This window comes from Poecilia formosa, unplaced genomic scaffold, assembly GCF_000485575.1.
Source record: "Poecilia formosa unplaced genomic scaffold, Poecilia_formosa-5.1.2 Scaffold395, whole genome shotgun sequence".
NCBI classification, from domain to species: Eukaryota; Metazoa; Chordata; class Actinopteri; order Cyprinodontiformes; family Poeciliidae; genus Poecilia; species Poecilia formosa.
In genome coordinates, this window is record NW_006800334.1 from 449,780 (window position 1) to 462,897 (window position 13,118).

At 41.6% G+C, this 13,118-nt stretch overlaps 2 protein-coding genes across 7 annotated transcripts in view; both read left to right on the forward strand.

The window, feature by feature from the left end:
* The window catches only part of col4a6 (collagen, type IV, alpha 6), a 65,259-nt gene extending 58,824 nt beyond the window's left edge, over window positions 1–6,435 (forward strand). For all 5 annotated transcript variants that reach the window (XM_016662916.1, XM_016662915.1, XM_016662918.1 and 2 more), the window contains 10 exons: window positions 254–373; window positions 458–574; window positions 649–810; window positions 921–1,019; window positions 1,125–1,271; window positions 2,105–2,221; window positions 2,600–2,791; window positions 3,026–3,197; window positions 3,300–3,414; window positions 3,996–6,435. In XM_016662916.1, the coding sequence (XP_016518402.1) occupies window positions 254–373; window positions 458–574; window positions 649–810; window positions 921–1,019; window positions 1,125–1,271; window positions 2,105–2,221; window positions 2,600–2,791; window positions 3,026–3,197; window positions 3,300–3,414; window positions 3,996–4,256 (1,502 nt within the window). In that variant the 3' untranslated portion in view covers window positions 4,257–6,435. The remainder of the gene's footprint in view (window positions 1–253; window positions 374–457; window positions 575–648; window positions 811–920; window positions 1,020–1,124; window positions 1,272–2,104; window positions 2,222–2,599; window positions 2,792–3,025; window positions 3,198–3,299; window positions 3,415–3,995) is intronic.
* Window positions 6,436–6,928: 493 nt separating this feature from the next.
* Window positions 6,929–13,118, forward strand: part of ankrd46b (ankyrin repeat domain 46b) — a 20,111-nt gene continuing 13,921 nt past the window's right edge. For both annotated transcript variants that reach the window (XR_001659226.1, XM_007576061.2), the window contains exons 1-3: window positions 6,929–7,035; window positions 8,906–9,248; window positions 12,617–12,775. Coding sequence is in view for 1 of the 2 variants with exons in the window: in XM_007576061.2 (XP_007576123.1) it covers window positions 8,938–9,248; window positions 12,617–12,775 (470 nt within the window). In the remaining variant the exon portion in view is untranslated. The remainder of the gene's footprint in view (window positions 7,036–8,905; window positions 9,249–12,616; window positions 12,776–13,118) is intronic.

Below are 13,118 nucleotides of genomic sequence, written 5' to 3' on the forward strand. Positions count from 1 at the left end.
TATATATATATATAAATATACATATATATATATTTTTTTTTTTTTGTTTTTTTTTTTAAGTGTTTATCACATTTTACTTGACGTGACTGTGACTCTGTTTTTATTTCCTGTCAACTATTTATGTAATGGAGCAAAATACTGCAAATTCTTACAGGAATATTGAATTAAATTACTGGTAAAACTCTGCAAATCAGCAGTGAAACTGCTAAACGCTGCACGTTGCAAACATGACACGTGATCCGTCTCCATCCAGGTACAACGATAGGGGGAGACCCAGGCCCCCGCGGTGCGCCGGGACAGAAAGGAGAGAGAGGTGTTTCCTTCCCTGGACAACCAGGCTTCCCTGGACCAAAGGGACAGAGAGGAGATTTGGGTGAGTTTCAGATCAGAAAAAAATCCAAAAAGGCAATCAAATGTAAGACAAAGTATGAACGCTGGCTTTCGTTTTGGACATCAGGAACTTTTGGACGTCCAGGGTTCCCTGGACAACCCGGACCTCCTGGTCCAAGTACTTCATCAAACTTCCCGGGGCCAGTGGGAGACCCCGGACTTCCTGGATTGGATGGAGAATACGGTAACCACAGCTTCTTAATCTAGTTGCCTTGCTCTCTATGCTTAATCTCATGACATTCTCTTTTCCGTTCCCAGGTTTCCAGGGCCCTCCCGGTCCTCCCGGGCCACCGGGTCCCGGCACAGCACAAGGAGACACAGGAGACCCAGGGCTCCCAGGGTTCCCTGGAATCCCCGGCCCAAAGGGAGAAACAGGAAGTCCCGGAGGCCCCGGATTCCCCGGCTTCTCTGGCTTAAAAGGTGAAGAGTGGCTGGAAGCTGCTGCCTGCTCCTCCAGTACAACCGCATTTGTTGCCTTCCCTTCACAAAACACAGCCTTAAATCTACAAACAAGCGGTTTTGCTTTTCAGGAGCTCCGGGTGACAACGGGCTAGCCGGTGCTCCAGGTGTGAAAGGATTGCCCGGCGAGCCCGGATTCTTTGGATTCAAAGGGCGTCGAGGATCACCGGGTGAGAGCGGGAGCACCGTTCGGTTCCTGTTGATGTTCCCCTCTCTCATCTTTTTCATCTCTGCTCATCCATTCATTCATTTTGCTCTCCCTTCCTTCTTTTCAGGGCGACCTGGACGTAAGGGTGCTCCCGGAATCCCAGGGCCGTACATACCGCCCCCTGCACCTATTGGAGAGCCTGGTTTACCCGGCAACAAAGGACAACTCGGTCGTCTCGGAGAGCCCGGCCAGCCTGGTCTCTCTGGACGTCCAGGTCAGTGGTGGCCACACAGTGTCAGATCATTTCTTTGTTGTTTGCTTCCAATCTTTAACACATTACCCAGACGAAGTGCTCGATTGTCGTCTTCAACCAGCGGAGGGCGTGCTTCTGCTAGCCCACTAATAGCACAGCTAATTTTTCATTTAACTCTTTTGCTAACTTTGAAAAGCGCATTTAGCTTCTCCTAAATGGAATCGTCCAGATAAATTCTAAAGCGCTAATTTACTTGGCCGTTTTGTAAACTTTCAATTGATGCAGTGCAGCAAATGGCGTTTATTCTATACCCATAATGCATCGCTGCAAAACTCTCTGTGGCACAACATTACATAGTTTGATGTGTGTAATGACAAATTTGGACCTGGGAGGGTCATATGCTGTTGCAGTACATGTTGTGTCATTGACATATTACTGGTGTCAACTTTAGTAGAAATTGATGTGCTTATTAAGTTTGTACAGCATTTTGGTGTTAGCACAGCTAATACTTGGGGTTAGTCCTTTAGGGTTAGCATAGCTAACATTTCAGCTGGTGGTGCCCATCACCGTTCTCTGCAGCTTGGTTTTTGTACATCTTAAACAAATGAAATATAATTTCCTGCTTGTTAACCTTCGAGAGACAAGAAGGTAACAGACCTTTTACGGCTTCATGTCTGTTACTCTTACATTAAGGCCTGTGAAATGCCCGACTATTATTGGTGCAAATCCAATAATAATAATTGCATAGCACTGTAATTGAGTATTTGTGGCAAAATTGAGCAACTGAATCACATTTAAAAGGAATCTGAAAATATGTATTTTTGTGATGAATGGTAATTATTCCTCTGCCGCAGGTCTAAAGGGTCGCCCCGGCGCTGCGGGTGACCTCGGCAGGACCGGACCGCCCGGTTTTCCTGGGCCGTTTGGGGATCCGGGCATCCCTGGATTCCCAGGGATCACTGGAGATCAAGGTCAGTTTGTTTGTTTTTGTTACATTGATATTGACTTGCAGACTTACTTGCTAAATACAATTTAACACCCTTTTTCTAAAAATGTTTTTTTCTTGATATGATTTGCTCTTTTTTTTCTTTTGAGAGGCCTACAATAAAAACACCAAAGACTCAAATGCAGCAAAACATCTGATGAAATAATATCTAATGCCAAAATAAATGAAACTGATGAGGCAAAATATGAAACGGATTCCAAATTACAGTAATTTTGAGTGCGATATATGTATACTTTTTTTCTTTGCAGGATCTTGTGACTCTTTTCCCACATATAAAACACAAGATTACATGTGCATAGAAGAGAAACCCTCACTACCATCTGGTCACGTTTCTCTCTCTCAGGTTTTCCCGGAGCCATCGGTCGTCCCGGTATTCCCGGAGGCGCCGGCCGCAGCATCGGCATCGGCTACACTCTGGTGAAGCACAGCCAGACCACCGATGTCCCCATGTGTCCCCAAGGCATGGCCCAACTGTGGGAAGGATACAGCCTGCTGTACGTGGAGGGACAGGAGAAGGCACACAACCAAGACCTTGGTGTGTAAATCCTCGATTTCCCACTAAAACGTTGCAGCTCCACTACAAACTCCTCTTCATTCATGTTCCTAAATCTATTGGGTGTAATAGATTAAACATTGTGAGGTTTTAAAACCTGAATGATCTCTAGATCTTGTTTCAACAAATCTCGATTCTTCCGGACTGGTGCGTTGATGCGCCAGTTTTGTCGCCACCAACCTGTTAACTTTGTGGGACCCCTCTGCGCCTCTCCAGGTCAGCCGGGTTCGTGCCTCCCCAGGTTCAACACCATCCCCTTCCTCTACTGCAACCCATCTGAGACCTGCTACTACGCGAGCCGCAACGACAAATCCTTCTGGCTCTCCACGACCGCGCCCATCCCCATGATGCCTGTGGCCGAGGAGCAGATCCGGCCTTACGTCAGCAGGTGCTGTGCTCTACCAGAGCTCATGTGTGGTTTAACAGACGCATGGTGTTTATCGAGCATTCACCTTTTTTTTTGTTTGTTTGTTTTGTCCGAACCATCCAGGTGTTCAGTGTGCGAGGCTCCATCTCAGGCAGTGGCGGTCCACAGTCAGGACCTAACCATCCCTACCTGCCCACCCGGCTGGAGGAGTCTTTGGATCGGGTATTCCTTCCTCATGGTGGGTCATTAACTGCAAACAATCGGGCGCTGTTCCTCACCAATGCATCTACTACTCCATTTTCCCCTCATTCATAAACAAGACACAGAGATACTTAAACTCCTCCGTGTTGGGCGGGATCTCATCCCTGACTTGGACTAGGTGCTCTATCCTTTTCTGGTTCAAGATCATGGTGTTGGATTTGGAGGCATTGATCCTCATGTAAGCAGCAAAAGCTATAGATCATGACCTGATGAAGCCAGTAGGATCACATCATCTGCAAAGAGCAGAGAGGTGATCCTAAGGCCACCAAAACAAATCCCCTCAACACCATAAAGATTATGAACAGAATCGGTGACAAACGGCAACCTTACTCTCATCCTAAACGATCCGGATTTATATATTTAGTGCATGTAATCCATGATTGTGTTGTGTATGTTAGTAATGATATCAAAGATACATTCCCTAATTTCCTGTAGACTGTGTAGACTCTGATATCATCAACAGCTAAATCCTCAGTCTGAATGTCAGAGGCTAAACACAAACTTTTATGTTTTCAGCTGGTTTTGCTTATAGCTGTCTGTCTCTTTTTCCCGCCACAGCACACGGCAGCCGGCGCCGAGGGCGGCGGTCAGTCCCTGATGTCTCCCGGCTCTTGCCTGGAAGACTTCCGAGCGACCCCGTTCATCGAGTGCAACGGCGCCAGGGGCACCTGCCACTACTTCGCCAACAAATACAGCTTCTGGCTCACCACAGTCGACCCCCGGCTGGAGTTTGGCGCGCCGACGCAGCAGGAGACCCTGAAGGGCGGTCAGGAACGCTCCAGGGTCAGCCGCTGCCAAGTCTGCAGCAAGATCTTGTAGCTGTCGAACAGAGCAGAGAGAGGAAGAAACGCCAGGACTAGCACTTGATGGAGAACAAGAACATGTGATTGACTTGAAAAGAAGAAGCTGTCTTTTCCATTTTATCCCCTTTAGGAGCCGCAGGCTCATCGACGAAAGACGCTGGAGGGAGGATGTGGATAGAGAAGAACGCCGGAGGGATTTCTAACCTCTGGACTTACACTGACAATGGTGCTATTGTTGATGTTTGTGTTTATCTTTTGTCTGAATTCACGGTTTTTGGTTAGAATCATTCTCTGCTACCTCGAAGAGAGCCACCTCTTTAGCTAGCTAAGCACACACCCACGGAGGGACGACCCCTTCACACATCTCAGCTCAGACGCATGCCCTCGCTGTAATTTATAGGCGCTATAGCGAATAGTTTTACTCTCTCCACTGAACTGTCGGTTTGTGTCCCGTTCATAGCTTTCAGGAAGACGTGACCCACAAAAACATGCTGGCGAGTTAGCATGTGCTGCAATACACAGCTAGAATGTTAGCTGATGAGATTTGTTTGAGGGTGTGGATATTTAATATTAGACATTTTCAGACTTGTTTTCATTTTAATTCATGTTCTACCAAGTTTTTTTTTCCACTTTGTAAAACTTTAAACTTTTAGTTTTTGTTTAATTTGATTTGCAGTATGACAAAAAGAAATTCAAAAATTGTAATTTTTAAAGCTGGATGCCCTAAATAGAAGATCTGCAATTAACAGTTATCACCATCGGATCTTCATGTTAGGTGTTATTTCTGCTTATGGTAGATTTTATAGAATTACAACTAATGCACTGAGTTTTCTCACTAATGCACTCAAAACTCATATGCTAACATGCTAGCATGTTGCCTCGCTAACATGGTAAAGCATGTTAGCTAAAGCCATCTGAACAAGACAACGCCACGATCTTTACAGAATAAAGAATTGAGCCTTCCTACTTGTCTTTAGTGATATCTACAATTGATATAGGAATATCCATTGCATTACAATTTTAATGTAATCCAGACAGAATAGGTTCTGAGCTAATTTCTTCCCTTCCCTTTTTGTACAGAGAAACAAATAGCAAATCAGTTTCTTTTTGTATGTACTTAAGTATACTCATGAATTTTAATATAAATTTAAAAAAATACTCAAATATTTTGTATAATTTAATTATATTTTCTGAGGTCTTAATATTTCACCCTATTTCCATTTGTTTAGGTTTCTATTCCCATCTGAACCAGTTGACCTACTTATGAAATATGAGATTTGGATTCCTGATCAAACCAAAGCATCTCTAAGTGAAACCTGCTGGAGGGTTTTATTTATTAGTCATTTTGTTCTCAAAACAACTTGGAACTACAAAGGCACAAAATACAGAATATATCAGTAAGTCCACGTAACATTTTTCAACAGATCACAATCACTTTTTGGCGTCAACTTGTGTTGAGCAGAGTCGTTATTTAATAAGCTGAAATATTTAAGATCGATGTGCTCAAAGTGGTTTTGGCGAAAGGAATAGTCTTAAAGAAGCACCATTATTTGTGAATTATTTTCTTAACTGAAACAAAAGCAAATCAGCACTTTTTCCCTCTAAGTGACACAAACGGAGAGTCCGCAAGAGTTTTAGATCCGAACAAACGACTGACGGTGCACTGACGTGAATCCAGACGGGTCACAAGCCCAGCGAAGTGGGTCAGTCTCAGCTTTTCATTGCGTTGTGACCAAACTGTTACTTTTACAAAGCGTCTTCGGTGTTATGTTTTTTTGACAAACACAACCTTTTTCTCTTATTCTTCCAGCAGCATTTCCAAAAAACGAAAATGTTTTAAACTCTATTAGCTCTATTGTTTTTTCTTTGCCTTCGTGCTGTTTTTTCATATAAAAAAAAAAAAGAAAATGTCGAATGTTCTGCTCACGTAGCCACTATGACCACTGCATCTAGCGTGTCTCTCGTCTGGTAGCTCTGACACTTCACCTTTATTCTGCGGTTTTCATTAGCATTTGCTATTTTTGTAATCTAGATTGTAATTATTTTGTACCTGTGTCATAATACAACCTCCTGGTGTCATTTACTGACGATGGAGGTGATGAGAATATGATGTTCTGTACATTTATGGAAAAATGCTTCTAGGAGTTTTTTGTTTGCTGTAATCACATGACTATTAAACAGTTGTTTGACCCTCATGTCCCATTCAGCATCATGTTTTAAGTGACTGAAGCAGAATAAAAGTAATGTGGTTTTCCTCAAAGAGGATCCAGAACAACAACAAAAAGAGGCAATTACTGGTGTATTAATGTAAATTGTATTATTTGGCCTCACATATTTCCGAATAAATTTTTAAAAAATGTCTCAGACATACATCATTATTCTTGTTGTTGTTGGCACTGCTGGAAGAACTGTGGATTTAAAGTTAAAACCAAAACTACTTCAACCCTACCTTTACATTTATACGTTTTTACTTTGATGTAATTCAGATCACGTTAGCCTTATATGAGAAAAAGTCACAACTCCCCGTGGTTAAGTTAACATTAAAAAAATCCGAAAAATATAATCGCATTATTACTATATAATAATAAGGTAATTCTTGAAATTCATCAAAACTTGTACAATCCATGCATAAAAATATCGCATACGCCAGGAAAAGTTCGTTATCCAGAACAGTAGATGGCGACAAAGTGTTGATCTTCTGTGTTACTAAAAAGAAACGAAACACAGCTAGCAACGTTAGCTTGAAGAGCTGCGACGTCCAGTTTTTTTCTACTAATTTGGAAACCTATAAACAGGTCAGTTGCAATACAGACAGTGTACAAATAGTCTAAATGACCATTATATTCGTGTATGTGTTTGCAAAGCTATAGGACGACGTATTATTGGCTTTATGGCGTTCGTTGTTAGCTTCCAGCTTAAATTAGCTTCCCAAGCTATATTTTTTGGGGGAGCAGACTGGTGTCCTCCACTTAATGTTATTGTAGGGCATGAGTACAAACATAAAATAAAAATAACATAGAAGGAGTAATTGTAATTCCAAGCCGACACATATTCCGCCTTTGTTAATGTTTTTGCTAAACAGTTAGCTTCAGTCAAGTAGCCTAGCTATGCACTCCTTAACCAAAAACATTACACAGATTTGCACCAGCAGAGTTTTAAACAATATAAATGTGTTGTTTTTTAAAAAAAACCTCACCGCATTTAATAGTTTGTCAGCTTTATACAAAAACGCGTAAAAACTACTTATATCAGCTAGTAGCATATAAGGAAGGGTACAAAGCTAAATGCTAAATCCAAGTATTAGTTTAAGTGTAATAAATAGCCTATCTCCGGTGCTAAAGAGGGCAAAAATAATGTCAGTTCAGCCAAATTGCGCCTTTGCTTTTGGGAAAATCCTCGTGTGTGTCACAGCTTTTCTGGGTTACCTTTACAGCCCACACGGGGTTGTATGAAACACAGGAACAACAACGGCTGAGGGCTTGCTCTCTGACTTTGCAACTCGCCACTTTTAGGACGTTAAAATTTAACAAAAAACTGCGTCTAACATTGTTCCTTAGCATGTGACGCAATGTTTTACCTATTTCTTATAATTGAAAGTGTTTTAATATCTGCATTCCACCAGTTAGCTAACTAATAACTTTGCAAAAGTTCACAGGAAAAACACAGACGTAAATATCCTCCGGATTTCTACATCCACGACATTCATAAAAAGGCCCGATTTGCAAGAATCTAGACAGATCTTTTTGTTTATTTATAATTGAAATGACCACAGTTAGTATTGTTCCACTCTCAGCCAGACTGTGACTGTGTCACATGAAAAGATAAGGCTGTGTGTGCTGAGGGCGAGGGGGAGCGGAAGATTATAACAGGGTGTCCCCAAGAGTCCCAAACTGGTTTGACGCACCTGGATTAAATGATGGTTCATTACAGGCCTAAGAGGAACATTGACAAGCTGAAAAGGTTGTTACTACCAGCAGGGAGAGAACTAGAACGTGCAGGATGCCGGCCTTAGAGGACCGACTTTGGACACCCCTGCTCTACACACATCGCATAACGGGCGGTAAACAGGGAGGAATCAGGTCTCTCTCTCCCTCTCTCTCTCTCTCTCCCTCTCTCTCTCTCTCACACACACAAACTGTGAAGTCGCGGTTCTGACAGCAAAAATACTGTCGTGGTCCAACCATCACGCCACGCAATTCAGCAATGCTTATTTCCCCCCAAACCCTGACAAAACGCGAACAATTGAACATCTTGCTGTTGGCTTCGAGGCAGATAAATTTTCCTCGAGGAATTTTAATAATCGAGGTACTCGAATCATTCAAGGAATCGTTTCAGCCCTAAGCTACATTAATATTATGTTCTGTTCTCTGGACATTCAAGCAGCTTTCATTGAAGTTCAGGGGGGAAAACAGCTCATTTTAAAGAATTTGACGTTTAATTCTTATTTAAATTACATAAAAACTGTTTTTAGTCGCATTTGAAAAGCTAATACAACTTTTATAGCAGTTATTCCATGTTTTACTTTATTCTGTTTTACTTCTGACAAGTTTTTTAGTTTTTCTAACGCATTTCACTAATCCTAAGTGTCCTATACAATTCCGTTCAGTGCATATAGCTGTTTTATTTATCCCACAGCTTATTTAAACGTCCACTTTGCGATTTCAGGTACGCTGGAATTTTCTGACACTCACTCGGACATGTCCTATGTCTTCATCAATGACTCGTCGCAGACCAGCGTGCCTCTGCTGCAGGCCTGCATCGACGGCGACCTCCCATTCGCCAAGAGGCTCCTGGAGACCGGCTGCGACCCCAACATCCGTGACAACCGCGGTCGCACCGGCCTCCACCTAGCCGCCGCCCGCGGCAACGTGGAGATATGCCGCCTGCTGCACAAGTTCGGCGCCGACCTGCTGGCGACAGATTACCAAGGAAACACGGCGTTGCACTTGTGCGGCCACGTGGATACCATACAGTTCCTGGTGTCCAACGGATTAAAGATCGATATCTGGTGAGAATGTAGCAGTTATGTCCATCTTTGTATTTGTCGGGGTCTGCCTTTGTTTTCCAGTGCCAACTTCAATCATCGCCTCCTCTTGTTGTTCTGTTTGCAAGATGTTACCCATAGCAGAGGCTTTGAATATTGAAACTGCAGCTGAGTTGCAGCATAAATGAGGAACCATCCCAGGTTCGATTCCCGACCTTTGCTGCATGTCTTCTCTCTCTCTTTATCTGCTTTCCTCACTTAGCACTTTCAAAGGTTAAATAAAAGAAATAATAATAAAAAAATAAAAAAGGTCACCAGAGCCAAAAAAAAAAAACTTTAAAAATAAAAGAAGTGAAAGTTTTTGCTGCCGTCATACAGTAATGAAGAGATCTTCATTAATGAAGAGATCTCCAGTAATGAGATCTTCATTACTGGAGATATTTTAACTTAAGACACTATATAGCACTTCTAGAGAACATTTTTTTTTAAACAGTGCAAAAAGTGCACTGTGTTTATAAAGTGCACTTTTTGCACTTTATAAACTGTGATTTAAAAGTGGTTTGGTCCTGCACAGCTGGGACTACTTAAGGCTGCAGTTTCTCCCTTTGGTTTTGGTCTTGATGCTGTGTTCTGGAAGAAAACACTTCCTCTTTGTCGACTTTTGCCTCCACTGTTAGTCCAGCCGCAAAAAGCCGCCTGCTCACAAGTGGTAACAAAACGGCAAGTGTGCTGTTCATGCCACAGTGAGAGGATGATGACCAGAGGTGGTAAAAAGCCAGGCCTTGTTACATGCAGCTGGTAATGTAGCACACAAACATGGGACTTTCCTAATAGAAATCCAGACCTAGTGAGCTTATTTAGTACTCATTAAATTAAACTGCCAGTGGGACAGATTAGTTGATTATTGTCAGGTAGCTTAATGCAGAGATCTTTTTTCTCATACCTACAACTCATTAACCTCATCACGCTGTCAAAACCACATGATGCCTTTTACTTTATCTGAAAATTCTGGGATGCACTTGGACTGCATGAAAGATGTCTGTTAGATCAAGATAACAGACTATTAGTGTGAAGTTTTTGGTAGGATGTTTTGTATGTAAATGTCAAACATTTCTACTCTGAAATTCAAATATTAGGTCATTTGGTTATACTGTAACGTTGCCAATTCCCACAATGACCATATGTCTGTGGCGTCTAAAGCTCTTTGAGGTAGAGATGGATGTGAGACGATGGAAAAGATGCTTCAGGAAAACATTTCCTCCTTGTTTAGTGATAAAACAAACCCCATCCCGAACATCTTTAGCAAAAGTGACAGCTGTGGTTTCTCATATTTCAATTGGGTGGTTTCACTTTAGCTACATATTTTCATGTGTAACCACAAAGGAGCTTTAAGGATTTAAATGTGGTTTTGTTTTTCGGTTTGAATAGCCTTGAGATCATCCCCTAAACCTGCGGGAACTTTGGAAATCCGACGGACTAGTTGGATTGTGTCATGTTATTTCTTGTAGAAGATGCAACAGAAAGTTGAGCAGTTTTGAGAAGCATGTCAAAACTGCTGTAATAAAGTAATAAACTGTAATAAAGCTTCATTGGTTTGTAATGGGTTACAGAACGTAGCTGTACAGACACAAATGTCAGGCTCATGTCTGCATCTGGTTTGTCTGTTCCTTGTTTCCTGAGGCCATAAAAGTGGCCTGATTGAACCACGTTTAGTTTTCCCGTGGTAGAGTATGAAACCAGACACGTCTTGTTCTTACACAGACCGTGTGCTCAAGGAAGGCATGACAAATGTTTCACATTCTCAGATGAGGAGCAACACTGGTGGTTCCTTTTATTTAAATAAAAGTGTTACATGACTCTACACACAGGTCCTTGTATGGACATCTTTTCTTGTGAGTTGCTATGGCTTCAGGGGAAATACTTCTGCTGAACTAAGTTCATGGGAGTGAAAGGATCGCTAATTTTATATTTACAAACTGGCACTTGCTCTTATCTAGCAGGCAGCTGTGACACAGATGACAGTCTTGTTTGGCTTGTTTTAAGAGAATAAAATCATTAACTTCTCTTGTATTGTATTCTCTTGTTCTCCCGGATTCAATGATGCCATGTGTGGAAATAAAAGCCACATAGAGACCACCGTCAGCGCTCCACGTCATACAATTTCAGAGTTTATTCCAACATTTAAAAGTATAAAATCACATTGACAACAGAGATACTTCAAACACACTAAAACAGACATTCATTTATCTGAGACAAGTAGAAAAGTAGGAAATAGAAAAACAGGAAAAAGGGCAAAAGAAAAACCGCGTTTTTTGGAGATTGCCAGGCGGCTGCAAATAGCAAATCTGATTGGTTCCTCTGGGGCCCATACTTTTATTCAAAAGGGTGTTTTCTTTGTTTTAATTTATGCGATTAAGGCGTGTTGTTTCCTAGTACGGCTAGAACTAGTTTCAGATTACTAGGTTTGGGACATCCAAAGCAGTTTTATTGCCTTCTGAGACCTGTTTAGTTTCAGGACTACGGCGCTTCTCTATCTAGACAAGGGAGACCAAAGCTTATTTTTCAGCAAGGTCTTCTCATGCCAGTTTGAAATGTGATGTTACTCCTAATACCTGGTTGGAACAAAGCCTCTATTTTTTACCAGGGTTCAACCAAAAGGTAACCTGCCTTAGACCTATTTTATTCCCTCCTGGGCAAATTCAATACAGATCTGTGCAGTCATTTTAAATTGACATAAGGCCTGGTGCGCCAAGTTTTTCAGAACTTCTGCATCCTCTTAGATCAAAGCGCAGATTTTAAGAATAAAACACTTATAGAAAATATCTGAGCATTTTCAATATAAACACATTCATTTCTAAACATTTTCTAATTAATGTTATGCTAGTTTGATTATATTTAACTAACTGATATTACGTTTGGTCTAGATTAGAGACTCCATGTAGTTAATGTAAAACTACAATTTAGACTACTTCAAGTCATGTTAATTTTAATTAAATGGTATTCTATTAATTATATTGCACTTATTAAAAATATTATGTCTTGTTAGTTCGTTTTTCCTTAAGTTTCTCCCTGTGGGAGATAACTCCTTGAGAAGGAGAAGTTATCACCCACAGGGAGATAACTCCTTGAGAAGTTATCTCCCTGTGGGTGATAACTTCTCAAGGAGTTGTCTCCCACAGGGAGATTAACAATCATAGAAGATTAACAATCACCACACAGGTTTGGTTGATGATCACTAAAGCTGTGTTTGGGTGTGTGTGTGCTGCATGAGGAGCGTTTATTTGAGCAAACCCTCCTTGTGTTTTTGAGGGTGTGAGTTTGTGAATCAGTTCAAAGGTTCAGTTTTTCATCTCTCTCTTTTTTCCCCCTTTTTTCCTCGCTCTTCCTCACAGTAACCACAATGGTTCGACTCCTCTGGTGCTGGCAAAAAGACGTGGGGTCAACAAGGACGCCATTCGCCTGCTGGAGGGCCTGGAGGAGCAGGAAGTGAAGGGTTTCAACAGAGGGGCTCATTCCAAACTGGAGACCATGCAGATGGCAGACAGTGAGAGGTAGGGAGGAGTGGGGCCTTTAGGCTAGACTTGAAGGATGACATAATCTGGAAGTTACAGCTGCAGGGTCTAATTTGAGAATTTTCCCACATTTACCCTTCCACTCTCCTTTTCTTTTGTTTACAAAGCGCCAATATAAACCAAATAACCTTAGCTAATTTTAGTTGGAAGTAGAGATGTGCCGATCAGGTTTTTTCCTGCCGATTCCTATTCCGATCACATAATTATTATTTTTTTAATCATAAGCACTACTGGTTACATTATGTGGAAAAAGGAACCATGAATTCACCTTAATTTAGACACAAACTTGTTTTTAATAACTTTTCCAAGAAAAAAACAAAAC